This window comes from Sarcophilus harrisii, chromosome 4, assembly GCF_902635505.1.
Source record: "Sarcophilus harrisii chromosome 4, mSarHar1.11, whole genome shotgun sequence".
Lineage (NCBI taxonomy): Eukaryota > Metazoa > Chordata > Mammalia > Dasyuromorphia > Dasyuridae > Sarcophilus > Sarcophilus harrisii.
The window spans coordinates 332979955-333007778 of record NC_045429.1 but is presented as its reverse complement, the minus strand read 5'-3'; the positions used below and the strand labels follow the sequence as shown (position 1 = coordinate 333007778).

The window sequence follows — 27824 nt, the reverse complement described above, 5'->3', positions numbered from 1 at the left end:
CGGTGCCGGGGGTGGGGGCAACGGTGCCAGTCTGGGGAGGGAGCTGGCGGAGGGGGGAGCTGCGATGCAAACCGGAGCCGGCAGCTGATGTGAGTCCCAGGCTGGGGCCGGGGTTGGTGGGGTGGGATGGGGAAGGGGGCGGTACTGATGGCAGCGGCGCCTGGGGTCCTATGCCGGAAGCCCTGGCGGGGGGTCGCGGGGGACGGGCCGGGGGGGGGGGTTGGCAGGCACTTCGTTAGGGACGGCGGGAGGGCAAGGGTCCCAGTGCCCGGGCCGCTGCATCGGCCCTCCATCCCCATCCCCCCTGCTTCTCAGGCCCCGCAGCCTCCGGCGCCCCTCCTCTAACCCCACGAGCTCTAGGGGCGTGAGAGGTGTTGGGGCAGGGGATCGGCCAGGCTGGGGATGAGGGGGTTGCGTGGTCTCAGCCCCCGAGAGGGGAGGGGCGACAATTCCTTTCCGCCGAGCTAAAGGGGTTTAAAGGGCGGCTCTTAAAGGGGCCGCGGGAGGGGCTAGGGCCAGCTAAGCCACAGACCCTTTCCCTTTTCCATACCCCGACTACCTCTCCCTCCTTCACCTCCCACCCCGCCCCGCCCCTCCTCCGGCTAGGCCCCAGGGAAGGATGCGGGAGCGAACCTTTGGCCGCCAGCAGTCGGGCGGGTAGGCCTGCCAGTCTAGCAGTTAGCAGGGACCCCCGTCGCGGGGCGAGCCAAGGCCGGCCGAGGAAACCGGCTTGGAGAGGCTGGGGCTGCGCACATGGGCCTTGGCCTCTTCCCCTCCCCGGGGGTCAGTGTCGTGGGGTGGGCCGGGAGTGTGAGGAGCAGCACTGGGGGAGGAAAGGGTTAAAGGTGGGGCTAGACACAAACACACCCACCCCTTAGACATACATACACACTATCACGCACGTTTCCCTGACACTTAAGCCGGGTCTCCTAGCGGGTAGGGATTGGGGTCTTGGGGTGCTAACCTTTGCTGCCTAGCTTTGGAAGCAAACACCCCTTCCTTCCTTCCCACAATCCTCATACTGCCAACACACACAGGCTTTGGCTCAGGGACACGCACACACAATCACACACACTCACACACCCCTCTGACATTCCCGTACGTGCTTTACGTGCCACAAACCCACCCAGCCCTCACAGAACAATACACACACATTCTATCACTCTCATCTCAGTCCCTTTCCATCAGCACCCCAAGCCAAGCTCTCTCATTGAGGTACCAGCTCTATGACACCCACACTCATTCAGAGACACACAATGCTTCCCCCTACACACACGCAAAGTCACACAGATAGCCACATTCATAAACAGTCCCCAGAAAACTCTTCCTCCCCCTCTCTCTGTCTGTCGCTCTCGGTCTCTCTCTGTCTTTCTCCCTGCTCGCTCTCTCTCTTTCCCTTCTCTGTCTCTCTCTCTCTTTCTCCCTTCTCTCTTTCTTTGTCTCTCTCTGTCTCTGTCTCTGTCTCTCTTTCTCCCTTCTCTCTCTCTCTGTCTCTGTCTCTCTCTTTTTCCCTTCTCTGTCTCTCTCTCTCTGTCTCTCTCTCTCTCTCCCCCTTCTTTCTTCTTTGTCTCTCTCTGTCTCTGTTTTTGTCTCTCTCTTTTTCTCCCTTCTCTGTCTCTGTCTCTCTCCCCTCCCCCATGCGCATGAACACATACTACAACCTACTCTTTAAAGAGTATCACAACCCAGCCCTCATGTCCCCATGTCATCTGTTTTCTTTTGTGGAGAAGTAAATCAGCAATTAGTGCTCCATCACATCTAAGCCAGGTCATCGTCACTAATACTGAATTTTCCCTTCTGACCCTGAAATCCTTCCTAAACCCTGAGGATCAGCCTCTCACCCTTCATACTGAAGGGCCAATCCCATACCTGCCTGACAATGAATGTCTCCCACCCCCTGATCCTTACAGTGGATTTCCTTCATCCTGCACTGAAGCTCCTGCCCTCCCCCATCCCTAACATATATTCTCATCCTTGAATTTTAGCCCCCCCTTCCCTGATACTCAGCCTTGAATCCCCCCTCACTGAAACTGGGCGCCCTCGTCCCTGACAAGTGAGCCTCCTCTGTCTCCGATACTGAACCCACTCATCGTTAACACAGGGCCTCTCCTTCCAGACACTGAGCCCTCTATCCTTAACACCAAATCCTCCGTTGGTGACACTGAGCCTTCACCATGCCTGTCGCTGAATCCCTGAGCCCAGATCTCATCTCTCCTCCTTCCTCTCTGGGCCCCAAATATGGGCAGAACATGAGTACTGACTCTCTACACTTCCAGTGAGGGCTTGGAAAGAGTAGCGGGGGGAAAGGGAGGGCATTTCCTTTTCCTGAATTCTGGAATCCTTTGGGAGGAAATAGGGTGGAGGGACAGGCTGGAGAGGATATGATGCTGGGAGTTTAAGAGAACTGATATTCTTGGAAGCCTTTGTTGATCCTTTGGGGAAAAGGCTTAGGGACAGGACGAACTTGGGATCGGGAGCATGGCTGCCAGGTATTTGAAACTTGTGGGGGAACTGTGAGAGGGGAATTGGGTCAGGTGAGATGGGGACACCAGGATCCTGAGTGTTGGCATAATTGATTTCTGGTAGGATTCTGAGGGCTGGTGTTCTGCAACCCCTTCCTGCTGTAGCTTCAGTTTCCTGATCCCTTAAAGGGAAGGGAGACAGGTCTGAGATCCCTGGTGACTATGGAAAATGGTTTTAGTAGCCCTGGGGGTAGGGCTAGGAGTGTTATATGTAATAAATAGGATTGTTTTTAGCTTCCATAGAGTTATGGGTTTGGACAGAATGACTACCACCCCCCACTACCACCCACCAGGGGCTACTGGAAAAGAAGGAATGAGGTCTTTAGGATTTGGGTTCTTAGACCTGAGGCTATCCACAGCCTAGCTGGACTTTATCTAGAATTTACTTCCCCTCTGGTCTGGGGTCCCTCGCATTATGGAACTGGGGAGTCCCCTGTCCTCATGTCCCAAAAGGATTTAAACCTCGGAGATACAAGGAATGTGGATGAGCCATGTGGTAGAGACACACCCACCCACATTCCCAGTTGGGCTGGGGGGGGTTGGTATTGGGCGCCCTTGGCAGACCTTGGCTCCCCCTTCCCCCCCACCCCCCTCAGGTGGCTCCACCAGGGCCCCTGCCCCTCACCTGAGTGCCATGGAATCCATGTTTGAGGACGACATCAGCATCTTGACCCAGGAGGCGCTGGGGTCTGGCGAGGTGTGGCTGGATGGGCCGGGGGGCCCTGTGCTGGGCAGTGACATGTGTTCTGCCTCCCACTTCGCACTCATCACAGCCTACGGGGACATCAAGGAGCGGCTGGGGGGGCTGGAGCGGGAGAATGCCACCCTACGGCGCCGACTCAAGGTGTATGAGATCAAGGTCAGGGGCCATCCAGGCCTCCCTCCATCCCCACTCTTTCAGGGAGGGATCTTATTAAGGGCCCTGGTGGAGGAATCAGGTTATTGGTCCCATTGGTTTTCAGGGGTCTCCCAGGAGGGCTCTGCTATTGTGTTTTATTCCTGGGAGAGTGTGGAGAGATCAGCAGATCACCTGATCCTCCAGAAAGGTCATCAAGGGAAGGATCTGTCTCTTAGGGACACTCAGTGGGAGGTTTTGGCTAGAGAATACAAAGATCTGGTTCACAGATCCCCTCGCTGGGGATACCTCTCGGTGGGCTCTGCTAGTGATAGAGTTGGGAAATCTGGTAGGAAGATCAAGCCAGGACCGTCCTGAGAGACATCTGAGAATGGTGTTCAGTGAAGGGTGCATGCCAGAGGCATGAGAGGGGCTTGGGAGCAGGTTAATTAGGAATCTGGAGAAGGGGTCTGCTGGGACATTCTGGCGGAAGGAGAGGTGACCCTCAGGGATGGCACCGGTGGGTCAAAGGTCTGGATGGGCCCCCTTTGAGAACCCTCTTTTCTGCCTCCTGCAGTACCCAGTGATTGGTGACTTTGGAGATGAGCACAACTTCTCTTTGTATGAAATTAAGGAGGGCTCCCTGCTGGAGGTGGAAAAGTCCAGTCTACAGCAGCGACTCAATCAGTTCCAGCATGAGGTGAGCCCCTGTCCCCAGAGGACTGCCCTCCTTGGGGTCTCTCCCACCCCTCTGCTCTCTGCCCCAGGTGGGTTTCAGACGTGATTGTACTTATTCCTCCCCAACGCCTTGAGTCGGCTGCGTTGGCCCCCACCCCTTTCTTGCTGAGGAGGGATGACAAAACAGGACCCCAGAAACCCTAACCAGTGCTGTGGTCTCCGAATTAGGGCCCTTGGCTTTAACTAGGACTGAGCAAATAGGCCGTCCCCATCCTAAATTCCAATGTTTTTACTAAAGGTGAAACTATCCATAGGTATAGCAATGTTTGGAATAGACTCTAACTAACTGTGTGAAAGCAGTGCAATCCCTGAGCCTCAGTTTCCTCATCTGGACAAAGAGAGATAATAATATTTCCTGAGGAAAAAAATGTTATAAATCTTAAGAAATTGAAAACAATGCAAATGATGTTTCTGTCGGCTTCTGACCCTTCTGTTCCCCCTCCCACCCTCCCTCCCCTTCCCGGTTCCGGAACAGCTCCAGAAGAGCAAGGAGCAGGAAGAACAACTGGGGGAGATGATCCAGGCCTATGAGAAGCTGTGCGTAGAGAAGAGTGACCTGGAGAACGAACTGGGGGAGATGGTGAGGCTGGGGGCGGGACAGCCCGGGCCCCTGGGGCTGGGTGGGCGTTCCTGGGCTGGGATGCCAGCTGGGAGTGTAGCGGGCACAGGGATGCTCAGGCTGTGCCTCAGTGGGTGTGGGAAGGAAGAGTGGAGTGTGTGCCGGGGATTCTGGCGCTTGGCTGCTCAGAGAGCCGCTTCAGGACTGGGAGGTTGGGAGGGAGCCCCCGACCCCTGCTAGGGAGGCCCCGGGGGAGGGGAGGGGGCTCCGGTGCAGACCTGAACGCCCCCCACTCCCCGGTGTCCTGTCTCCCTCCAGCGGGCTTTGGTGGAGACACACCTGAGGCAGATCTGTGGCCTGCAGCAGCAGCTTCGGCAGCATCAGGGAGGGGGGGAGAGCACCTTCCCCAGCCTGAGCCCCCCAGCCGCTCCTCTCCACACTGACCCTGATCTTGACCTCCACTACCTGGCACTTCGAGGAGGGCCTGGCCTTGGCCATGGTGAGATCCCCCTGAGGGCTCGACCCCCGCTTCTCCCTCTTCCTGACCCTGCGGGAACCGTGCCCTTCATCACCACATAGACCCCCCCCTCCCGCCCCCCCCCCCGCGTCTTCCCCAGCTCCTTCCAAGGGCCCCAAGGTGTCGTGTCTAGGACGGCCGGCAGAGGGCACTGCCCCCTAGGCTCAGTGCTGGGCCGGGGAGCAGAAGGTGAGGCTTGGGGGAGAGCTAGAATACTCTGGGATAGAGGAAGACCTTGGAGAGGGCACTGGGCAACTGGACAGAGGCGGCCGGGCCGCCCCGCCCTCCCCCTCCCCAGCGACCCTCCCTCTGCCCTCGGGGCCACGGGGCTGCCTCGGGCTGTAGCTGCAGCCGGGGGGAGACTCTCCGAGGGCTCGGGCTGCCAGACCCTAGAGGCTGGTGAAGGGGGAGGAGGGGCTGCGCGGCCCGGGCTTGGCCAGCACCGACCTTGAACCTGCCGCCCCCCTCCTCTGTCTGCTCTCTTTCTGGACTCCTGCCTGCCTCCCGAAGTGCTAGAGCCTTCTCTGGGCTGGCCCAGCCCACCCAGTGTTGGGGAGCTAGAGAGGAGGAGGCTGGAAGAGGCTTTGGAAGCGGCCAGAGGGGAGGCGAGGGGGGCCCAGCTCCGGGAAGAGCAGCTCCAGGCTGAGTGTGAGCGGCTGCAGGGAGAGCTGAAGCAGCTCCAGGAGAGCAGGGCTCAGGTATGCCTCCCGGCACCTCATCTGACCCTGCACCTGTCTCCTCTTTTCCAGCTCCCTGGGATCCAGGTTTGGGGGAGGCAGTGCGAAGATGAGGCTACAAGGGAGGTCGGGGGAGGGGAAGACTGGGAAGGCCCTTTGGAAGCCACCTGGAGGCATCCAGGGAGAGCTGCCCCTCACCCACAGTAGTCATGCCCATTTGCAGAGGAAGGCTGGTAGGCAGTGGGGTGTGTGGGGGGTCCCAGAGATGAGCTCCGATGTGGAGTTCGGTCTTGAAGTCTCACTTTTTAAAAATTTAATTTATAGTCCAATTAGTAAAAAAATCCATCTTCTCTTTCCCCCCCTTCCCTATTCCATCTCATCCCATTGAAAAAGAAAGAAAAACAACATAATTATGCATACTCAGGCAAAACCAACGTCCACATTGGCCATGTCCCGCCACAGAATGTCTGATATGCACACTCGGCCTCTCCCTCAGGAGATGCGCAGCATGGGTCACCAGGAGTCCTCTGGAACTGTACTTAGTCATTGCTTCCATCAGAGGATCTTCAGTCTTTCCGAGTTTGCTTTTGCAATGTAAACTTTTCTCCCACTCAGTGCTTTTTAACCTCTTCTCTCTCTTAGGATTTGGCCTCCAACCAGTCGGAGAGAGATATGGCTTGGGTGAAGAGAGTTGGAGATGACCAGTAAGTGCTATGCTTCCCTAGCCTTCCTATCCTTTCCAGAACCCTCAGCTTTGATTTCATGATAATGATGATGATGGGGATGGGGCAGGGATTGGCCCTGTGATTTTATTGTGTAGAGAATTTCCAGGAAGAATCTTCATTACCAAGGGTGAGGACAATTGCTTTTCAGTGTCTCAGAGAATTGCTTGGGGAAAGGAGGTCCAGGATTAAGTAATTGTCCAGAGTGACACAGCTAATATGTATTAGGGGCAGATCATCCTGACTCTGAAGTCAATCTATGCAACAACTTCTTCTTTTCTTCTTCTCTTTCTCCTCCACTTCTTCTTCTTCCTCCTCCTTTTCCTTCTCCTCCTCTTCTTCCTTCTCCTTCCTCCTTCTTCCATCTCTTCCTCCTCCTCTTCCTCTTCCTTCTCCCTCCTTCTTCCACCTTCATCATCATCAACTATGTTTTTTGTTGTTATTCAATCATGTCTGATTCTTCATGACCATGTCCCCCCCCCCCCAAAGTATGTCTCAATATGCACATTGAACCCACTACTCTCTCAGGAGGTGGGCAGCATGTTTCACTACGAGTTCTCTGGAATTGTATTTAGTCATTGCATTGATCAGAGGAGTCTTAAGTCTTAAAGTTGTTTGTTGTTCTTCATGACCCCATTTGGGGTTTTCTTGATGAAGATGCTAGAGCAGTTTGCCATTTCTTTCTCCAGCTCATTTTACAGATGAGGAAACTGAGGCAGACAATGTTTAAGTGCTTAGCGTCACACAGCTAGTTAAGTTTCTCAAGTCAGATTAAAATTCAGATCCTTCCAACTCCAGGAATAGTACTCTATCCATGTGCCACCACCGACTATATCGCATTTTAATATATTCAAACAAATTCACATAGTCCCATTAATTCCAACAACTACATATTAGATGTTGGTACTATTATCTCTATTTTACAACTGAGGAAGCTGAGGTCCGAAAAGTGGAATGACTTATTTAGTGCCACAGAGGTAGCACTGAGTCAGAAGTGGAATTCATACTCAGGTTTCTCTTGAGTCCTTAAGTCCCATGCTTTTTTTCAGTGCCCACTCTGCCTTTCCATGCAGGGTTTAACTCTTCTCCTGCTCTCATGGAACTTTTGTCTCAGTGCCCAGCAGTTAAGGGGGAGCTGTTTGGGTTTCCTGAAGTGGCTTTTTCTCCTCCTGTGGTTTTTCTATGGTGGGGTGGGAAGGAGGTGAGAGCTGGGGGTGGAGTTGGGGCTTGGGGAAATTCCCTTAATTTTCTTTTTATGCTCAACCCCCTGCTCTTCTGAGAGTAGGATTAGACTGTGTTTCCTTGGTGGGATTCGGTTGCTTTGCTGCTGCCAATGAGCTGTGTGCCGCTGGGTAAGTCTTCTGGCTCTTCATTTCTCATACATACCAGGATGAGTTAGCCTAAGCCCTTCTTCCTTCCCTGCTAAACAGAGAGGGGATGAGGTCAGGCAGGAGCCATCATTTGTAGCATTCTCTTTTCTCTGCTTCTGGATAGGGATAGGGATGGGGTATGTAAAAAGGAGAGGCACAGAAAAAGGCAGAAGCTCCCCTTGAGTCGCACAGTATTGTAGGGGTAGGATTCCAATCTCTGAAGGGCACATTAAGAATCAGACCAAGACTGAAGCTAAGATAGGAGCAGGAGGGGTTTGATATTATAATAGTATCAAAGTCCGTTGGGGAGGACATGTGTTTATAGTATGAGGACTGGCTTCCCTATGGGCTGTGAACAACAACCATGTATTTTTTCCAGTCTTGCCTTTTGAAAAGCTCAGAGTTATTCATGTTCAAACTTGCTTCAAATCCTGTACTCTTATATGAGGTCGCAGCAAAGACTTCCTTCTTTTGGGTAAGAGAATTGGAGGCCCAGAGAGAATCAGGAACTTGGCTCACATTACACAACGTGCCAAGGGCTTGGGCACCAGAGCTCTGCCTATCAGCAGACGCCTTCCTGGATTGTCAGGGCGGCCTCTTTGTCTAAACAAATTGGGTCCTGGACTGGTCTGGGATTCCTCATACACACATACCTGTTGGGCAGGACGATGAAACCCTTCTCAGATAGAGGGGTAGAAGGCTCAGTACTCAGAAACAGTTTTAGAAAATACCCCTCCTCCACATACACGGCACTCCACCATGACTTACAGTTTCTATCCAAGCAATGTGGCCTTTGTCCAGAAAGGCTGCTGGGTGGGAATCCTAACACCTGGATTTTTTGCCACAAACTTCCTTCATTAGACTAGGTTGTCCAGCTCAATGTTTTGCTTGAAGAACCCTTGTCTGCTCTGTCTATTGGAGTCTATGTAGCTTCCTTGGGGATAAAGGAGAAAGATGGTTCTAGGTAGAGTGAGCATGAGATGCTCTAGCTGTGAAGAGCCCCTTCCTTCTCCTCCATCCTTCTGCTTTCTGAAGTCACCTCTAGCAGAGTGGGAATTCCTCTCTTTGTCTAGCGCTGAGGGCACTAGGAGAATCTAAGGATCTCGGGAGCCAGTCTTGGCTCTGTCACTGAGTTGCTGGATGAATGCTGGTCTATTTACTCATCTTCTTCGAGCCCACCTTGAGGAATGAGACCAGAAATCAATAAGTATATAAAGATGTAAGCCCTTAGAGCAGCCCAGTTAGAGAGAAGGGTGTCAAATTTCTAACAGCTACTATATGAAAGTATCTGTGAGAGATGAAAATTCACTCTTTAATTGTATAGGCAGAGGTCAGATCCAGGAAGATTTTTAAAGAAGAAATCCTTTTCAAAAATATTTTGGAAAATAATTTTTTAAAGAGCTGTAATATATGCTTTTATATATTCTATATATATATATAGACATACATATATATGTGTGTATACTTTTAATATTGTAAGTATATGAAGCAAGGTTAATTTGGCATTTCTCACTCTAAATGTGTTTGTATATGTTCATGGGTGAAGATACTGATAATTAGAAGACCTGATTTCTTGGTCTAACCAATTTAGCTAACAATTAACTTAACTAATCACACTAATTATTATGTGACCTTGGACCATTTCCTCTTTTAGGGCCTCAATTTCCTCATCTGTAGAATGGAAGGGTTAGACTAGATGGCCTCTGAGCCCTCTCCTGCTTTGGCCCTCTACTTCTATATTCTAAGGTCCCTTACATATCTATTGGGCAGGATGATGAAACCATTCTCAGATAGAGGGGTAAAGGGATCAGTACTCAGAAACAGTTTTAGAAGATATCCACCCTTCACACTGCACTCCACCATGACTTCCAGTTTCTATCCAAGAAATGTGGCTTGGTGTTTTATTTTTAAAGATTTTTTTCAGTTCTGACATTCTATGTCATGCTATAGTCTATATTCTAAGGTCCTTTTAACTGTGACATTATGTGGTCCCAACTCCCTCCCATAATTTTTTTTATTAATAGCTTTTTATTTACTAGATATATGCATGGGTAATTTTTCAGTATTGACAATTGCAAAACCTTTTGTTCCAATTTTCCCCCTCCTCCCCCCCACTCCCTCCCCAAGATGGCAGGTTGACCAATACATGTTAATATGTTAAAATATAAGTTAAATACAATATATGTATACATGTCCAAACAGTTATTTTGCTGTAGAAAAAGAATCGGACTTTGAAATAGTGTATAATTAGCCTGTGAAGGAAATCAAAAATGCGGACAAAAATATAGGGATTGGGAATTCTATGTAGTTGTTCATAGTCATCTCCCACAAGTCTTTCGCTGGGTGAAGCTGGTTCAATTCATTACTGCTCTATTGGAACTTATTTGATTCATCTCATTGTTGAAGATGGCCACGTCCATCAGAATTGATCATCATATAGTCTTGTTGAAGTATATAATGATCTCCTGGTCCTGCTCATTTCACTCAGCATCAGTTCATGTAAGTCTCTCCAGGCCTTTCTGAAATCATCCTGCTGGTCATTTCTTAGAGAACAATAATATTCCATAATATTCATATGCCACAATGTATTCGGCCATTCTCCAATTGATGGGCATCCACTTAGTTTCCAGTTTCTGGCCACTACAAAGACTCCCATAATTTTTGATACAAGATTTTTGATATCTTATAATCCTCTAAGTTAGTATAATATGCTAAGAAGTTAAAACAATAATTATGATTTGTTTCTGGAAAGCACTTACAAATGTGTATGTGGTTTACCTAGGAACCAGAGTGAGGGCCCTGAGGAGCTTAGCTGTCTTTTTCTATGACAAACAAAGAAGTTTATCTGATTAGCTAATTGTTCTTCTAGGAAGAGAGGAGGAGCTTGAGGTTGTGTGGAACCTGAAGGAACTGTCAGAAAAGGAGAAAGAAGAGGAGGAAAAGGAGGAAGAGAAGGAGAGGGAGGAGGGAGAGCGGAGAGAAGAAGAAGAGCAAGGGAAGGAGGGAGAAAAGAAGAGGAAGGGGAGAAAAGGAAAGAGGGAATGGAGAAAGAAAAAAGACAAGGATAAGGAAGAAGAGAAGGGAGAAGAAGAGGAGGGTGGAGGAGGAAAAGAAGAGAAGGAAGAAGAGGAGAAGGAGAAATGGAAAAGGGGGAAGAGGGAGATGAGGAGGAAGAAGAGGAGAAGGAAGAAAGGAGAAAGAGGAAAAGAGGAGAAAGAGGCTATAAGTATGGTTATTGAACTGTCTATGCCAACGGCAGGGATGCTGCTGAGTAAGGATGAACACTAGGATTGCCAACACTGGGATGGCTGATCTTGTATTGCCAAAGTTGGTTTCTGGGAAGGACAACTGATAAGATTGGATTGTTTTTGTGGGCAGGCTGAGTGTGGTAAAGAGGAAAGAACACCTTAATCAACGTTAGAAAACCTGAGTTTGAATCCTAGCCCTTTTACTTACTATCAATGTAATCTTACAAGTTATTTTTCCTCTCTGGGCCTTGGAAGTTGGATGAAATTATTTCTAAATTCTCTTCCAGCTCAAAATTCTATGAAATGAATTAAGCAAAGTATTAGGTAGGGAGAGGGGAGGGGAAAGAAGATGCTTACTTGCAGTCCTTCCGATATCTTACAAACTTATGCCCATTTCCTTTTCCTTTCCATTTTGCTGACTATAGTAATGACTGGGACTGTAGTTGGGCCCTGGGCCATTTAAGCTTTAGATACCAGCTTTGTTCTCCAGTCGTTGTCATTAGAGTTTACACATTAATGAGCCAGTAGCTCTGGTGGGTCCATTGGGGGGCTTATTTTAGCTAAAAGAATCCAGTATATGGAACTAAGGACTTGAGATTCTGGTTGCCAACCCCTGGCCTGGATGGCCCCTAAGGAAAAGCATCATGCATTGTGAATGATATAAGTATAACCACAAGGCCAAAAGTCCAGTGGCCTTGTGGCAGGGCAGCCAGCTGGGATAGTGGATAGAGCACTGGCCCTGAAATCAAGAGAACTTGATTTCAAATCTGGCCTCAGACATTTACTAGCTGTGTGAGCCTGGACAAGTCACTTAACCCATTGCCTCAAAAAAAAAAAAAAAAAAAAGGGAAAAAAAGAGTGGTTGGTTTTGTGGTTAACTTCCAGGGTTATCTTGGACAAATTACTTCCTCTCTGAACCTCAGTTGCCTCATGTGGAAGAAGAGGAGAATTATGATAGAGGAAGGCTCAACTCCTTATCTCCTCTCCAAGAGGACTGCATTCTCCTCTGGCCTGGTATCCTATTGCTGTCATTGACTTTTTTATATCTAACTACCATTCTGCTTTGTTGGGCTCAGTGGCGACAAACTCCTGAATCATGAAGACCATTTGTTGTTCAAGCCTCTTTCTTCCTCCTGAACTCTAACCAACTTCTGTCCATCCCTCACAAGCCAGTTTTCTACTTTCCACTCCCTCTCTGCACCTCCTTCTCCCCACTTTGCCACAGTGGAGATAGCATTATGCTTGAGCTAACCCTACACAGGTGTGTATTTGACCTCTCAGCTCTCTGGGCCCTGAAAGGTGTGGGCAAAAGTTGTGTTAAGGGTGACAAAAGTTATTTAACCTTATTGACAGTTCACTCCCCCAGTAGTTTTCTTATAAACCCAACTCCTGGTGCAGTGGATAGAGTCCCTGCCCTGATCTCAAACACTTCTTAGCTGTGGGACCTTGGGCAAGTCACTTAACAACAATTGCCTCACCAAAAAAAAAAAAAAAAATTAAATTAATAAACTCAGCTTTTCTAAACTCAGCTCCTTTGGGCAACTTACCTCTTCCCTGTGTCCTTTTCTCTCCTTATTACCTTATCCCTTCTCATCACTTAGGGGCTTATGACTCAGGCCCAGGTCTGATCCAGAGTCCTTTCTCTTCCTCCTCACCTTTTACCTCCCTTCTTCAAGCACATTTAACATACCAGTCTAGAACATAATCTTAGAGATGGAAGGTACTTCTAGGCCATCAAATGTAGCTTTCCAGTAGATGCAGGAATATCTTCTACATTCTCTACCAGCCTCGCTCAAATATGCCTAGAGGAATTTGTATTGACATCTTTTCTTCTTATGTCACCTTCATTTCCAAATAAGTCCCTCCCCTCCCCATCGAGGGGTCCCTTAGAACAAAGAAAAAATAAAGGCAGGGATACTGTCCTACAGCCATGATCCTCTTCCTCTACTAAGAGGTAAAAAGAGTACATTTTATTAGCTCTTCTCCTGCAACTAACTCAGTCATTAGAATTGCACAGAATTCTGTTGGGTTTTTGATTTGTTCCATTTATGTCATTGTAATCACTGAATATATTATTATTCTGGTTCTACTTGCATCATCCCACGTTGTTTTCTATACTGTTTTATACTCTTCTGAGTTCTTCATATTCCTTGTTTTTATGATGCAATATTTGTTTAGCATTTCCCTAATGAATGAGCATCTACTTTGTTTCCAGTTCTTTGCTACTCAAAAAAAGTTTATTTCACACAACAGCCTTTTAAACCTAGAAAACAAGCTATTGAACCCCTTAGATTCTCTCATTTCTAAGTTAGACATTACAAGTTCTGCTGGAGCTAGACTAAGTTCAAATCCAATCATAGTGTTTCCTAGCTGTATGACCTTGGACAAATCATTTAATCTCTGTTTCAGTTTCCTCATCTGTAAAGTGGGAATGATAGGACTTACTTTCCAAGGTTGTTATAAGAATAAAATAAGATATTTGTTTAGTGTTTGGCACATAATAGGTATTTAATAAATGCTTGTTCCTACTCTCCCATCCTGACCAGCTTCATCTGTTATCAATATCCCTTCTAAATGTGAGGCTCATAATTGAACAGAGCCCACCTGATGGGTCTTCATCAAATGAGATATTTGTACAGTGCCTGGTATACCATGGAAGATTAATTGATGCTCGTTTCCTTACTTTCTCCCTCTGACCAGGGTAGTGGGCAATAGAAAGTCCTGTCTCAGAACTCTCTGCTTCTACTAATGAAGCCTATGGAGGAATTTATCTTTTTTTTACATAACAGGATCTGGATTATAAAACTGGTGGATTACTTAGTCTATAGATTATCTCTCACGTGATTTTTTTTTTAAGTTTAGGAGATATTAGTCTTTGAGAGCAAGAAGACCCTGGGAGGCTGAATAGATCTTTCAGTGTTACCCAGCACATTTGAGATTAGAAGCCCCAAATGTCTTCCAATTTGATACTTCAGGAGACAGAACCATAAAGCAAAGTCCAAAGTTATAGACCAAGAAAAGGGGATTAAACGGGAGTGAAGATTTCCTTTGATGTTTCCTTTTCTCCCTGAAGAACAAGTTTAGACATCTCCGGGGATGAGGTGGGACAGGCCTCAGGCTTGGGGATGGAGGCTGATGTGAAGTGACTACCCTTGTCCTCTCCCTGTAGCTGGAGCTCAGGGTTTTGATTTCTGTCCCCGTTTTTGCCCACTCCTTGTCTTATAGCTTCACCCCCTCCCTCTTTACCCACAAGTCTCTGCATTCACTGCGGTTGTTTCTCAGAGGAGAGGTGTGAAGTCCATAAGAGAAGATGGAAACTCTGTCTCAGATAATGGCCAAGGGACAGTGTAGCATCAAATAAGGACTGAGCTCAGACACCCTCTATTCCCTCTGTGTCCTACTCCCTAACTCTCGGACAACTCCTGTTTGGAACCCAAAGTCCTTTCCATCATTCCTCCTTCCAGTGCCATCACATATTGAGAGTAGGGGATATTGGGGTGTTAGAGGTGGTGCCTTATAGTTTGAGTTTCAGTGAATTGGGGAGTTTTAGAACTTTAGTCATTTCCCCCTACTTCTAAATGAAGGGAAAGATGTCACACAGCGCTATCTCCCCAGATAGAAAACTCCCTGAGGGATCCCCTCATGCTTGACACCAAATGACTGAGCAAGTGATTTTTAATAGCAGTTGATTCATGAAGATTTAATAGCCTGCTGTGCTAAAATATGTTTCTACCTCTTGTTCCTTAGAGTCCCTTCTGATTCTTTCTCCCAACCTCTACCTTGGTGCCCTGTGTCCAAGGTCCAGGCTAGAAAAATAGCACTTGAGTTCTTAGAAGTGGGCTTTGGGGGGTCTTTGGGGTTTTCTCAGATCCTGAGAGGTCCTTTATGCAGTTTTCTAGTTTGGCTATATCTGATAAGATTTTCTGGAGGAGAGGAGGAAGAAAGGGAAAAGCTGCTCCTTAGCCTGAGATTCTGGGAACCATCTGCGGGAGTTGGAGGGGGAAGGACGTGGGAGGTGGGGAAGGTGTAGGGGGGAAGCACCCTGGAGGAAGTGGTAGATCATTTGGTTGCTGTGCTTCAACTTCCTCCTCCTCCTCCTCCTCCTCCTCCTGGCCCTATAACCTCAAAGTCCGCTCCACAGCCTTGGTGGCCCAGCCGCCTCCCCTGGGGTTAGGGGTAGGAAGGGCAAGGATGGGTGTGGCTGAACCATCGGTGGAAAGTTTGGTCTGTTGCTTCTCTATACCCAGAGTGGGGGTGACCCAAGGACAATTATGGTGAGGGGCTAGTTGTAGAGCTGGGGATCAAGTCACTCACTTCACTTCAATTCTGGAACTTGATCCTAACCCTAAGTTTGAACCCAACTCTTACCTTATTCTGGATTTTGACCCCGACCCTAATTCTAAACCTTATCCTATTCTTGACCCTAATCCTCATTTTGACTTTGGCAGTTTGGATTAATTTGCCCAAAATTACACAGCTAGTGTTTTAGGTGGGATTTGACTCCAGGGCACTGTGCCCCCTAGCTGCCCCTGCTGATACAAATTCCTTTTTTTAATGGTTATTTTTTTTTATTAAAGCTTTTTGTTTTTCAAAACATATACATAGACAATTCTTCAACATCAGCCCTTGCAAAACCTTGTGTTCCCCCACCCTCTACCCTTTATGGCAAGTAGTCCAATAGATGTTAAACATGATAGAAATAGATGTTAAATCTGGGTTAGCTAGGTGGCACAGTGGGTAGAGCACTAGCCCTGAAGTCAGGAGGACCTGAGTTCAAATCTGACCTCAGACACTTAATACTTCCTGGCTGTGGGACTCTAGACTTAACCCCAATTGCTTCAGGAAAAAAAGAAAAACAAATATGTATTAAATCCAAAATATGCATACATATTTGTATAATTATCTTGCCGCACAAGAAAAATCAAAACAAAACAGAAACAAAATGAGAAGCAAAATAAAATGTAAGCAAACAACAACAAAAAGAGTGAAAATGCTATGTTGTGAACCACACTCAATTCCCACAGTCCTCTCTCTGGGTGTAGATGGCTCTCTTCTTCACTAAACCACTGGAACTGATCTGAATCATCTCATTGTTGAAGAAAGTCACGTCCATCAGAATTGAGCTGATACAAATTCTTGACCCTGACCTTACTCCTGACATTATCCCTACTTCTAGACCTGGTTCTAATTCTAACCTTTATTCTGAGTTGGGTTGACTCAACTCTAATCCTAACAACAGCTAAAATACATAGCACATGCTCCTGTGTAGATGCTAGGTGTTTAGTGGTGCATCCTGGTGTGGTAGAAGGGCACTGGAACCTGTTAAGAGATCTGGCTTTTTTAGTCCATCGGTGCCACTTGATAACTGTTTGAACTTGAGCGGGCATGTCCCCTTCCTTCAACCTCACTTTCCTCCTCTATATAGAGAATGTAAGAAAGCAGAATGTTTCATTTTAAAGCAAACTGAATCTATTGGGAGTCTCTGAAATCCCTTTCAGCTCTAAAGATCACAGTCTTCTGGAAGTAGTTTACACATAGTTATCAATGGCAGAGACCCCACTGGTTAGATCTCTTGCTTCCCATTTCAGTGTATTCTCCCTTGTCTGTGTCCCAACAGGGAGCTGGACCATATCACCTCTGGAGGTCCTGTCCATTGCTAAGATCCACAATTTTATGATTTGATGAAATATTAATTGAATCAATGAAAGAATGGATGAATTCATTTATTCATTCAATTATTTGGATACCTGTATTTGGAGCTCCTTAGCAATGCTGTCTTTTGGCCTCTGATCTTTAGGAAGGCTTGGCTCAACAAACTGAATCTGTAGGAATCATGGCTTTGAATACTTTTTCTATTCAAACTAACCAGAGTAGACTTCGAGATAGTCCCATCTTTATGGACCTCTACAAACCCATCTATTTTGCACTTTCTTTTCTGTCATATGTATAAGAACATGTGTTAAAAATATAAAGTCCTCTTAAGTCTTTCTACCCTAGGTTTCTTCTCCATCCATCCATCCATCCATCCAGGATAGTTTGTGGGCATTGTTGATATTACCCTTTCTTAGGAGAATCTTGGTCTTAGAGTAAGGGGGAATCTGTGTTTGAGTAATAGCTCTGATACTTAGCTGTATGCGTGTAATCTTTCACTTATAAAATGGGAATAATGATTTGCCTGTCATATCATATGCTTTTTAATTCTTGAGATGCTCTATAAGTGCTGGCTATTATTATTATTAAAAGCAGTGAGGTGATGAAGTACATGAAGTACTGTTTCTGAAGTTAGAAGGACCTGAGTTTCAAATTTGGCTTCAGATACGTCCTCAGCTGTTACCCTGGGCAAGTCACTTAACACTGTTTGCCTCAGTTTCCTCATCTGTAAAATGAGTTGGAGAAGAAAATGGCAAACCATTTTAGTATCTTTGCTGAGAAAACCCTAGAGTTGGACATAACTAAAATAACCTCACAAAAATATTTATCATTTTCATTATCAGGCCAAACAAAAGCAGGTGAAAGCAATGTGAATTTGGAGTCAGAGGTCCTTGGGTTTAAACCTGACTCTGTCACTGATTAGCTGTGTAACAATCTATTTTACCATTATCAATTTATAGTAGATGTCTTCTAAGGTCCCTCCCAGCTCTAAATCCTCAATCCTGGGATCTTCCATTTTTGTTCCTTTCCCAATTTAATTTAATAAACACTTATTAAGTATGTAATACATATAAAGCTCTAAAGATAACATAGATGAAAAATGGCCATCTCTGTACTCAAGGAACTTATATTTCAGGAGGAGTCATATGTATCCACATGCAGCTATGGTTCTGGAGAAAATGTGATGAAAACAAAAGAGGATTAAACAGAACATAGAAAAAAATTTAACGAGATCGATAACTTTGATGAGAGGGAAAGAAAAACTCCACTCAAGTTTAGGCCAGAACCTCAGGAAATGGTGTGTGTTTTGTATACATCTTTCTGTGTGTTTGTGAGTTTTAGTTTTGTTTTTTGTTTTTTGTTTTCCACTGAATTTGCAGTGTTTCCAAAATGAGTCATGTTGTTTCTAGGTTTCTCCCACTGGGCACAATGTGGCCTGGCATCTCAATCTGATTTTGTTGGGCATCTGGGGCACAATCCTGGGGTGGGGGTGGAGAGGAAGAAGATAGAGGATATCCAGAAGCTCTACTTTTGGGGAGATAGTCTTGAGCATAAAAAGGTGTGTATTTGGAGGAATAGGGGGTGTTCGTGGGAGAACTTTCTAAGAAGGCAACAGGACCTGTTTGGGGAAGGCCTATGGGAACCAACACTGCAGACAGAGAACAGTCTCAGTTCCCACTGGCCTGGCATGTCCAGGAATAACTGGTAGCCTCCAGAGGAGGGCTGTCTCTTCCCTACCTTCCCTTTTTAAAGCTTCTTTTTCTCAATCCATTTTTCACTCCCTGTTTCATCCCAACCAGGAATTCTGGCCTCATCTTTTCCTTTCTCCCTCCCCCCTCCTTTTGTCTGACCAAGAAGGGGTGACAGCTCTCAGCCCCACTCTTAGATTGCGTTGTGACTGGCAGGATCTAGGGTGATGATGGCGGAAGCAGTGTTAGGACAGAACAGAGAGGAAGCGAGAGGTGACAGGAACCTGGAAATCTAGACTGTCAGGTGAAGAAACAGAGGTACATTGGGAGATTGCCGAGACCCTGGGGTGGGAGCTGGGTGTGAAGGCACCGACCTGTATCTGTCACCTGAAATCTAGGCAGACAGGACAGAGGTGGAGAGGACCATAGGGCGTAGAAGGGACTGTATAGAAGGGACATAATATAATCCAATCCCTTTAATTTGCAGAAGAGGAAACTGAGGCTCATCAGTTCATTGAGAACAGGGTCTGTTACCTTTCTTTGTATCCCAGTGCTTAGTACAGTGCTTGACACAGAGTAGGTACTTAATAATTATTTATCAACTGACTAAATGACAAGCAATGAAATTGTGACTTGTCTGAGCTTACAAAAAGAGTTAGATTTGGGTGTGAGGGTTCTGATTTTCAGGAGTTTTTTAAACTACATCTCAGTTGCATCTTTGGCTGGTGGATGAATTAATCAATCAACACCTTGGACAGTGTTTCCTGTGGGGTAGAGCTATGCTGAATTCTGGGGCAAGGAGGAGCAACGGTCCCTACTTTAGGGGAAATTCCAGTTTGACTTGGGAGGTATTCAGGATTTCAGAATGCTTAAATATGCTGAGCATGGTGTGAAGTTACTTGGGGGAGGAGGCAGGGCCTGGAGGTGCAGAGACAAAGACGGAGCACTCTCTCCTGCCTGCTATCCCTCTTACCCTAGATTTCTTCATCTGTGCCCACTCTCCGTTCTAGAAGGGATCATAGGGATGAGAGTTGGAAGAGACTCTTGAGTTCATCTAATTTATTGCCTTCATTTTTTTCCCCTTCAATTTTTATATTTAACATTATTGTTTTAATTTGGAGCTTCAAATTCTCTCCCTTCATTTCCCCTTTCCCCACCCATTGAGAAAAGCAAGCAATAGGATATCAATTATATGTGTGAAGGCAAAACATACATCTCCTTAATTTTTTAACCAGTAGGGGAAAGGAGAAATTGAGTGATTTGATTAAAGTCACAATGGTAATAGGTAGTGGAGACAGAAAGAAGCCCAGCCTTCTTTAAAATATTCTATTTACTGTTTTGGACCAGGACACATTTGGGTGGACTCTTTCTGGCAAAACTATTCTCTAGGGGTAAGCGGGTTTCCTTTGGAGGCTCAGTGCCCTAGTTTTCCCTTCACTAGCAGGAAAATGAATTGAATGAGTTAAAAATAATGTTGCTGTTCAAGGGGGTTTTGTCCCTAACCACCCTTAGGCTCCTCTACCAACCCAGCCTGATGTTCAAATAAGTGAGCCACTCAGTCATTCTTTCTCTCCGGTAGCCCAGCTTTTCCTGCCCTCTGAAGCCCTAACCTCATCCACTTCCCCTCCACTGTCCCAGCATCCCCCCCCCCCCAATTGTTTATTGAAAAAAGTTCAGAAGGTTCTAATCTTTGAGTTTGTAAATCACTTTAGATTTTCGATTTCATTTTGTTCTCATAATAGTCTAGTGAGACAGATATCTTTATTATCAGATCCATTTTACAGATGAGGAAACTGAGATTCAGGAAATGCAGTATCACACAGTAGACAAGTGCCAACCCAAGTCTTAAGTCAAGTCCAGTGGTTTATACTATGTGCCTCCCCCTCCCCAACTTGAGATAATAGGTTTGGCTTGTTTTCTTCTCTAGAACTTATTTACAAAGCAAAGCAAATTCACAAAAAGGACGCCACAGTAAAGGCATTAGAAGTGAATATAGATGGTTCTGTTCAGCAAACATTGGATGGATGGTGCCCAAGCTCTTTATTCTTATGTAGCAATGGTTTGCCTGACTGAGTTTATAGCCATTCAGAGGCTATGTGCTACAGTGGAAACCACACTTGTCATAGGATCATAGATTGAGAGGCCTTTGAGTCTCACTCCTTACTTTTAGTAGTTGAAGAAACTGAGTCACAGAGAATTTAAATGACATGCATAAGGCTACCCATTGTAGTAAGTGTCTGAGGCAAGATTTGCCCTATTCATTGAAAATTTGCATTCAAGTCTTGGCTCAGATATTTTTTAATTATCTGTTAATTCTGGTTCAGACATAATATGGTGCAGTAGATAGAAGAGTCAACTTAGAATGAGAGAGATTTGGATTCAAATTTTTTCTCAGATAGTTATGGGCTACATGTCATGTAATCAATGACACCTGATGTTATAAAAGAGACAGATTCTTGATATATTAATGTGATCCTAAATCATTTTAATCTGAGTCTGTTTTTCCATCTGTAAAATGGAAATATTTACACAACTTGAGGACAGTGATAAACCTTGAAAAAAAAAAAAAAGATGTAGAAACGTGAGCTATTTGTTAATGTAAATGTAAGTTATTATTCTCTTGACCTCTAGAATATTTTAACCCTGAGAATGCCTCTGGTCTATGCCAGAATTTATAAAACCTCACAAGGTTATTTGGTTTTCTCTTTCTCCCAATTCCCCCTTTTGCTCCTCTCCATCTGCTTTCCCAGTCTTCCCTTAAAGGCTAAACTGTGTTTATATCCTGGGTAAAAAAGTTCAGACCCTCGGGTTCTAAAAAGACTTCACTGCCCTCAGCTGGCCTCTCTCCCAATAATTTTTGTAATTTATCTGTGAAGATGGGATGTAGCATTGGGAAAGAGGGGAATGTCTTTTTATTTTTATTTTCAATTAGGAATTTAAAAAAATTATCTATTCTCCCATTTCAATTAAATAAGTTAAATTAAAAAAAGAAAGTCCCTAATACATCACTATATAATCTGGGAAGAAAAAAAACTTGCATATTAGCTATCTTGGAAAATCGTCTCTGCCTTGTAACTTTGTCACCTCACTGGTAGGAGGTAAGTTTCATGTTTCATCTTCACTATATTGGACTTCTATATTGGTCAGAATTCTAAAGTCTTTCAAATTTGCTTTTCTCTATAGTGTTATTGTCATGGTATAAAACTGTTTTCATTGAGCAATTGTTCACTTTGTTCTCCATCAGTTCATAAAGATACTTCCAGTTTCCTCTGAAGCTTCTTTATGGTGCAATAACATTCCATTCATTTACATGCCATGTAAGGACACATCAGTAGTTGCCAGTTTTTGGCTACTACAAGAAAAAAAACAGCTATAAATATCTTTGTACATATAGATCCATTTCCTCTTTCTATGACTTCTTTGAGGTATAGCTGGTTCAAAGTGTATATATACAAGTTTGGTAGTGTTCTGGGCAGAGTTCCAAATTGCTTTGCAGAAAGGCTAAGTAACCAGCAGTAAACTGGTGTCAGTTTTCCTACAGCCCCTCTAGCATTTATAATTTTCTTCTTTTGTCAATTATGCTATTCTGATAGGTATGAAATAGAACTTAATATTTGCTTTTATTATTTCTCTCTTAATTATTAGTGATTTAGAGCCATTTTTTTACATGATTATAGATAGCTTGGATTATTCCTTTGAAAATTGTTCTTTGATCATTTATATATTCGAGATCCCCATCATTTTTCTAAGTTCCATTCGTGACTCTTATGCTTATTATTATTATATTATATATTATAATTATTTTATTACATGTCATTTCCCATCTTTGAGCTTCACTTTTCTCATTGGTCAAAGAAGGGAGTTGTACTAAGTGGTCTCTTATGATCCCTTCTAGCCAAGGTGTGATTGCAAATTTTTTCAAGTGGGGTAGACACACGTGGAGCCCTAGGAGTAAGTGGGGAGTCTAATAGGGGAATTGTTTTGGGGTACAGAAGAAAGTCCAATTAAGATTGCTTTTTTGGACCCAGCTTTCTTCCTTCCTCTTGTTGCCCCTCAGGGGCGCTGTGGCCAATCGGAGATTAAGAGTTATAAGAGAGATCTCTAGACCACCATGGTATCCCCATGATGATGCCTGAGCCAGGTCCTCGTCTGCCCCTTCCTAATTAAAGCTTCAAACCCTAGTCATCCTCTGATCATAAGATATATATGCAAGGCTTTGTCCGGACCCCATGCCTCATTTCTGCACGTTCCATAGGGTTAACTTGGCTCTGGCCTACACAGAACTGACCGAGGAACTGGGCCGGCTCCGGGAGCTCAGTTCCCTTCAGGGGAGGATTCTGCGGACGTTGCTGCAGGAACAAGCCCAGAGGAGCGGTGAGCGAGCCCTGGCTGAGGAGGAGGTGGGAAGGGGCAGGACCTGAACCTGTGCTAGATTCTGCGGGGTCCCGGCAGCCATTCGGAACCTTGTCCCCCACTTCATGGCTTTCCTTGCATGCTGGAGTCTTTCCGTTCCCCTGAGGTGGGAAGGCCCGACTTTCCCCTCACGCTCCCATTCCATCCTGTTTTCCTTTTCAGGCCAAAGACACTCCCCTCTCTCCCAGCGCCACACCCCATCTCCACAGTGCCCTTCACCGTCCCCGCCAGCTCGGGCCCCCCCGCCCGGGCCCCAGTGTCAGTCCCCAGTCCCCCAGCGCCGTTCCCCGGTCCCACCGTGCCATTCCCCCCAACAGCGCCGCTCCCCCGCCTCGCCGTCCTGTCCATCCCCCGCTCACCAGCGCCGCTCCCCTGTGCCTCTGCCGCCCCCCCCGCCATGCCAGTCCCCTGCCCCCCAGCGCCGCTCTCCGGTGCACCCCCCCTGCCCGGCTCCCCCGCCCCGGCCCCCACCAGGGGAGAGGACTCTGGTGGAGTTGGCCTACGCCAAGCCCCCCAGTCACCACGTGAAAGCCGGCTTCCAGGGGCGCCGTAGCTACTCGGAGGTGGCGGATGGGGCGGGCTACGCGGGAGCGTGGCTGCAGGCCGAGGCCTCGACGCTGCCCAAGCCCCGACCCTACGGCGGGGAGCTCTACAGCCCCAGCCGGCCTCTCAGCCCCCGGAGCACCTTTGAAGGCATCCGGCTTCGCTTCGAGAAGCAGTCCTCAGAAGAGGAAGAGTGGGCTGTGCCCAGCCCCCCCAGCCCAGAGTCAGGCACTATCCGCTGTGCTTCTTTCTGCGCCGGCTTCCCCATCCCCGAGACGCCCACCGCTGCCTACACCCACGCGGAACACGCCCAGTCCTGGCCGTCCATCAACGTGAGTGGGGGCGGGGGAGGCCGCGGCGGGGCTGGGTGGTGTGAGGGGGGTGGGGGGCGGGGCGGTCATAGAGGCCTTTCGGGGAGCTCAAACTTCTCGGGAGCCACTCAAATACCCAATGCCAGGCTTTTTTTTTTTTTTTTTTCCTCTTCCTTTTCTTTTTTTGGCTGAAGCAATCGGGGTTAAGTAACTTTCCCAGGGTCGCACAGCCAGGAAGTGTTAAGTGTCAGAGACCAGATCTGAACTCAGGTCCTCCCGACTTCTGGGCTGATAGTCTGTCCCCTGAGCTACCCAGCTGCCTCAGTCCCTGAACTCCAAGGGCTTTATAGTGTACTGGGGTGGGGACAGCATGTAGCACAATGGAGACAATAACGGCAAAGGAAAACTCCAGCCCAAACCCCAGGCAGGATTGGCGGAGGGAGCGATCACTTTCGGCTGAAGACGATGGAGGCAGCCTCGATGGAGGAGGTGGCCCCCGAGTGGGGCCTTGAAAGAAGGCAGGAAACAAGCATTTGTTAAGTGCCTACTATGTGTTCAGAGTCTTACAAATGCCTCATTTTGTCTTCATGACAATTCTGGGAGGTGGGTGCTGTTATCAGCCTCCTTTTATAACTGAGAAAATGAAAGCAAACAGGTTAAGGGCAGGATTTGAATTCAGCTTGAATTTTCTGACTCCAGACTCAGCAACTGTCCACTGTGCCAGCTCAATTAAGTGCCACTGTGTGTGTGTGTTTAAAAACCCAGAGGTAGCCTAGAAGCTCCTAGCCTCCGTGATTGGGATTCTAGACTGAATGATGCTGTCAGTGAAAATAGGAGTGTAGGGGAGTGGGAAGAAAAGATTAACGAATTAGTCCTTAAACATTTATTAAGTACCTAAAATATGCCTCTGTGTTTAATTGTTGGGAATACAAAGAAAGGCAGAAGACAATCCTTGCACTTAACGGAGTTTACAATCTGGAGGGAGAGAGACAACATACAAACATCTATATACAAACAAGATACATAATAAAATATGTAATTATACAATTATTATGTTTTATATATAATGTGCAATTATGTAATAATTATTTAATATATGGCATAGTGTAATGTATATTAGATTGAAAGTAATCAACAGTGGGGGAATCAGAAAAGGCTTCCTGTGAAAAATGAGATTTTAGCTGCGATGTGACTTGCTGAGTTTAAGATTCTTGTCCTGGAAAAGATGTCTAGCCAGGGACATTTCAAAATTGAATATCAGGAGAGAGATTGGGATTGGGATTAATAGATTTATATCATCTGCATAGAGATGATTGAAGTCATGGAGAGTGTGTAGAAAGAGAGAAAACTGACGTCAGGGCTGTCAGAGACACACTATACTTATGGCACAGGTGTAAGAGAATATGGAAAGCACTTGCAGGAATCAGGAAACTGAGAGCAAAGACTAGAGGGTAAAAGGCAAAAATGAATAGTTCTTGCCCTCAAGGAGCTTACATTCTACAGGAGATATGTGGTGCCTCAATCAAGAAAACAATAGAAGCCGAGGGAGGAAAGAGTAGCTAGAAGGAAGGAGTAAACAGTGTAGAAAATGGCAGTTAAACAAGAAGGATAGACTGAGAGGGGGACATCAAAGAGTCAACTGGCCAGACTGGAATTTGAGGAGGAATCGAGGACTAATCCCCATGCTCTTTATAATGCAAGTCGATCAAAAGGCATTTATTAGAATACCTACTGTGTTCTAGGCACTGGGGATACAAAACAGAAAAAATATAAGTTTATATTTCATATAAATTTATTTTTGTTCATTAATGTTTAATATTTATTAAAATCTTTATTATTTATATAAATATTTTTATTTACAATATTGTATATTTATCTATATATCCTGAAGTTTATATTTTAGTATATTGATATGTAAGTTAAGAGTTGAGGTGGGACCCAGGAGTAAGGAATAGGGAGAAAGTGGGGGAAAAGTATGATGGTTGGGGGTGGTGCAAAGAGAGTCCTCAGGAATGACCCTCTTCTTTTTCCCTCTCCCTGCAGTTGCTAATGGAGACTGTGGGTTCAGACATCCGAAGTTGCCCTCTCTGTCAGCTGGGATTTCCCGTTGGGTACCCGGACGATGCACTCATCAAACACATTGACTCACACCTGGAGAACAGCAAGATATAGGGCACACCCACCCTCCCCTTGTTGACCATTCATTCTCTCCCACCTCTTCAGACCACCATTTCCCCTACTTTGAATGCTGCATGATTCTCGCAGGGTCCGTCCTCCCTTACCTCTGCTACTCTGGCCAAGTGTGCTGTCTCTTTACTGTGCTGCTGGTCACCATATAGCTCTGGCTCATCCCAGACAGAGCTGCCAAGATCTACTCCCTCCCCCTTCCACCCCTTCTCTGGCTCCTTTTCAGGGAAGTGGGGGACTGGGATGGAACGGGTCAGGGCTGTCCATCTCCCTGTGAGTCTCTTTGTCCTTCCTGTTCTCAAATTGTGTTGGATGCAGTAAAATCTCCAGTGTTGTTGGGCTAATGGGGGGGGGGGGGAGGGAAGGTAAGGGGATTTGTGAACTCCAGAAGGCCCCAGCCCACCCTGGAGATGTGTCTGTGATGTGTCGTAGCTCTGCCACATTTCACCCCATTTAGGTCCTTTATGCCCCACTCTCATTCCAGGTCCTCAGCCCTGCTAGGCATTGATGTCAGATGCCAACTCTTCCCTATGCACTGAGTCTCCTGGAGTGGGGTACCCAGGGGAGAAAATACCAGATATAGCCACCCCTCATCCCTCTCCTCCCATACATGTTTGTCCTCCATCCATCCCAGGGCTACCTCTCCCTACACTATCCCTAGAAAGGTCTTCCCTCTCTCTCTTCTCCCCCATTCCCAACTGCCCCCCAGCAGGGACTGGATGATTAACTGCCTTCCTAGACCTGAGCAGAATAGCAGAATATTGCGTGTGTGTGTGAGAGAGAGAGAGAGACAGAGAGACAGAGAGACAGAGACAGTCAGAGACAGACATAGACACAGAGAGAGACTGAGTAGTGATGGGATTGCATTAGAAAGGTACCCTGGATGTTCCAGCTTAGGTTGGCAGGGTCTTCCCCTTCCCCCCAAATGGGTACCATTAGTTTCAACTTGCTGGATCCAGAGGCTCAAATGTCTGCCTGATTGAGTTCCTGCAACTTTCACCTCACATAGTGGTGGGGCAGATCCTCTTCTCCTTTTGCCCAGACCCCATTACCATAAGTGCCCTGGGAACCCAGAAAGGGCTGGTGCCAGGTCAGGCATGGACATTGGCATTGCTTCCTGGGTGTCAGACCGGATTCCTGTAAAGTGGGTGGGTTGGTAGGCAGCCCAAACTGTTCCCCAGTGCCCAGGTGGGAGTGGGCAAGGGTGGGCACCTGGACCCAGCCCAACCCTGAGAATTATTGGCCAAGGGCAGGCTGCTGAGATCTGCTTCAAAAAAGAGCTAACTCCTTTTACTGCTCCTCCTCCCCACCTCCCACCCACAACTCCCTCTGTAAAATCTACCTCAGAGTTGATAAATCCCAGAAGGATGGGTATGAGGGGACGGGCTAAGGGGGAGGGAAGACCCCCAGGGCCAAGAAGGGGAACTCCCCACAGCAAGAGCCCGGACCCCCAGTGATTAAACCAACTTCCCCTCTCCCCCCACAACCACCACTTGGTGGTCAGAGGAGGAAGAGTGCTGCTTTCAATGCATGTACAGTTCTGATCCAACTCTTCCAGAATCTCCCTGATCATCACAGCCCTCCCTGACCTCTGGTTTCCTAACCCTCTGCCTCTATTCTGGGGGTGCTGGGTGTGGACACAAGAGGGAGACGGGCTGCAAGAACTCCAGAGACACACGGACCTGGCTGTATCATCTGGACCTGAAAGTTCCCCTGGAAGAGGGGAAGAGGCACAAGAGAGGAGGGAGAGGGGGGCCCTGTGCTCTGTGAACAAAATAAAAAGTCCAAATAAAAGTCACCTGTCCCATGTGCATAATCCTGCTCCTTCCCCTTTGGGAGAAA

General features: G+C 46.7%; 1 protein-coding gene across 3 annotated transcripts; it reads left to right on the top strand.

Annotated features, from left to right (window-relative positions):
• On the top strand, positions 1-27824 carry TBKBP1 (TBK1 binding protein 1). 3 transcript variants are annotated; one of them, XM_031966129.1, is made up of 10 exons: positions 1-89; positions 3119-3381; positions 3935-4057; positions 4571-4675; positions 4973-5153; positions 5682-5869; positions 6491-6552; positions 22784-22902; positions 23104-23816; positions 25839-27824. In XM_031966129.1, exons 2-10 carry the CDS (start codon positions 3157-3159, stop codon positions 25965-25967), a joined length of 1845 nt encoding a protein of 614 aa, XP_031821989.1. In that variant the 5' UTR covers positions 1-89; positions 3119-3156; the 3' UTR covers positions 25968-27824. The 3 variants fall into 3 exon arrangements, with proteins under 3 accessions (XP_031821989.1, XP_031821988.1, XP_031821987.1); XM_031966128.1 differs by lacking the exon at positions 1-89 and adding an exon at positions 1574-2489; XM_031966127.1 differs by lacking the exon at positions 1-89 and having other exon boundaries at positions 1574-3381.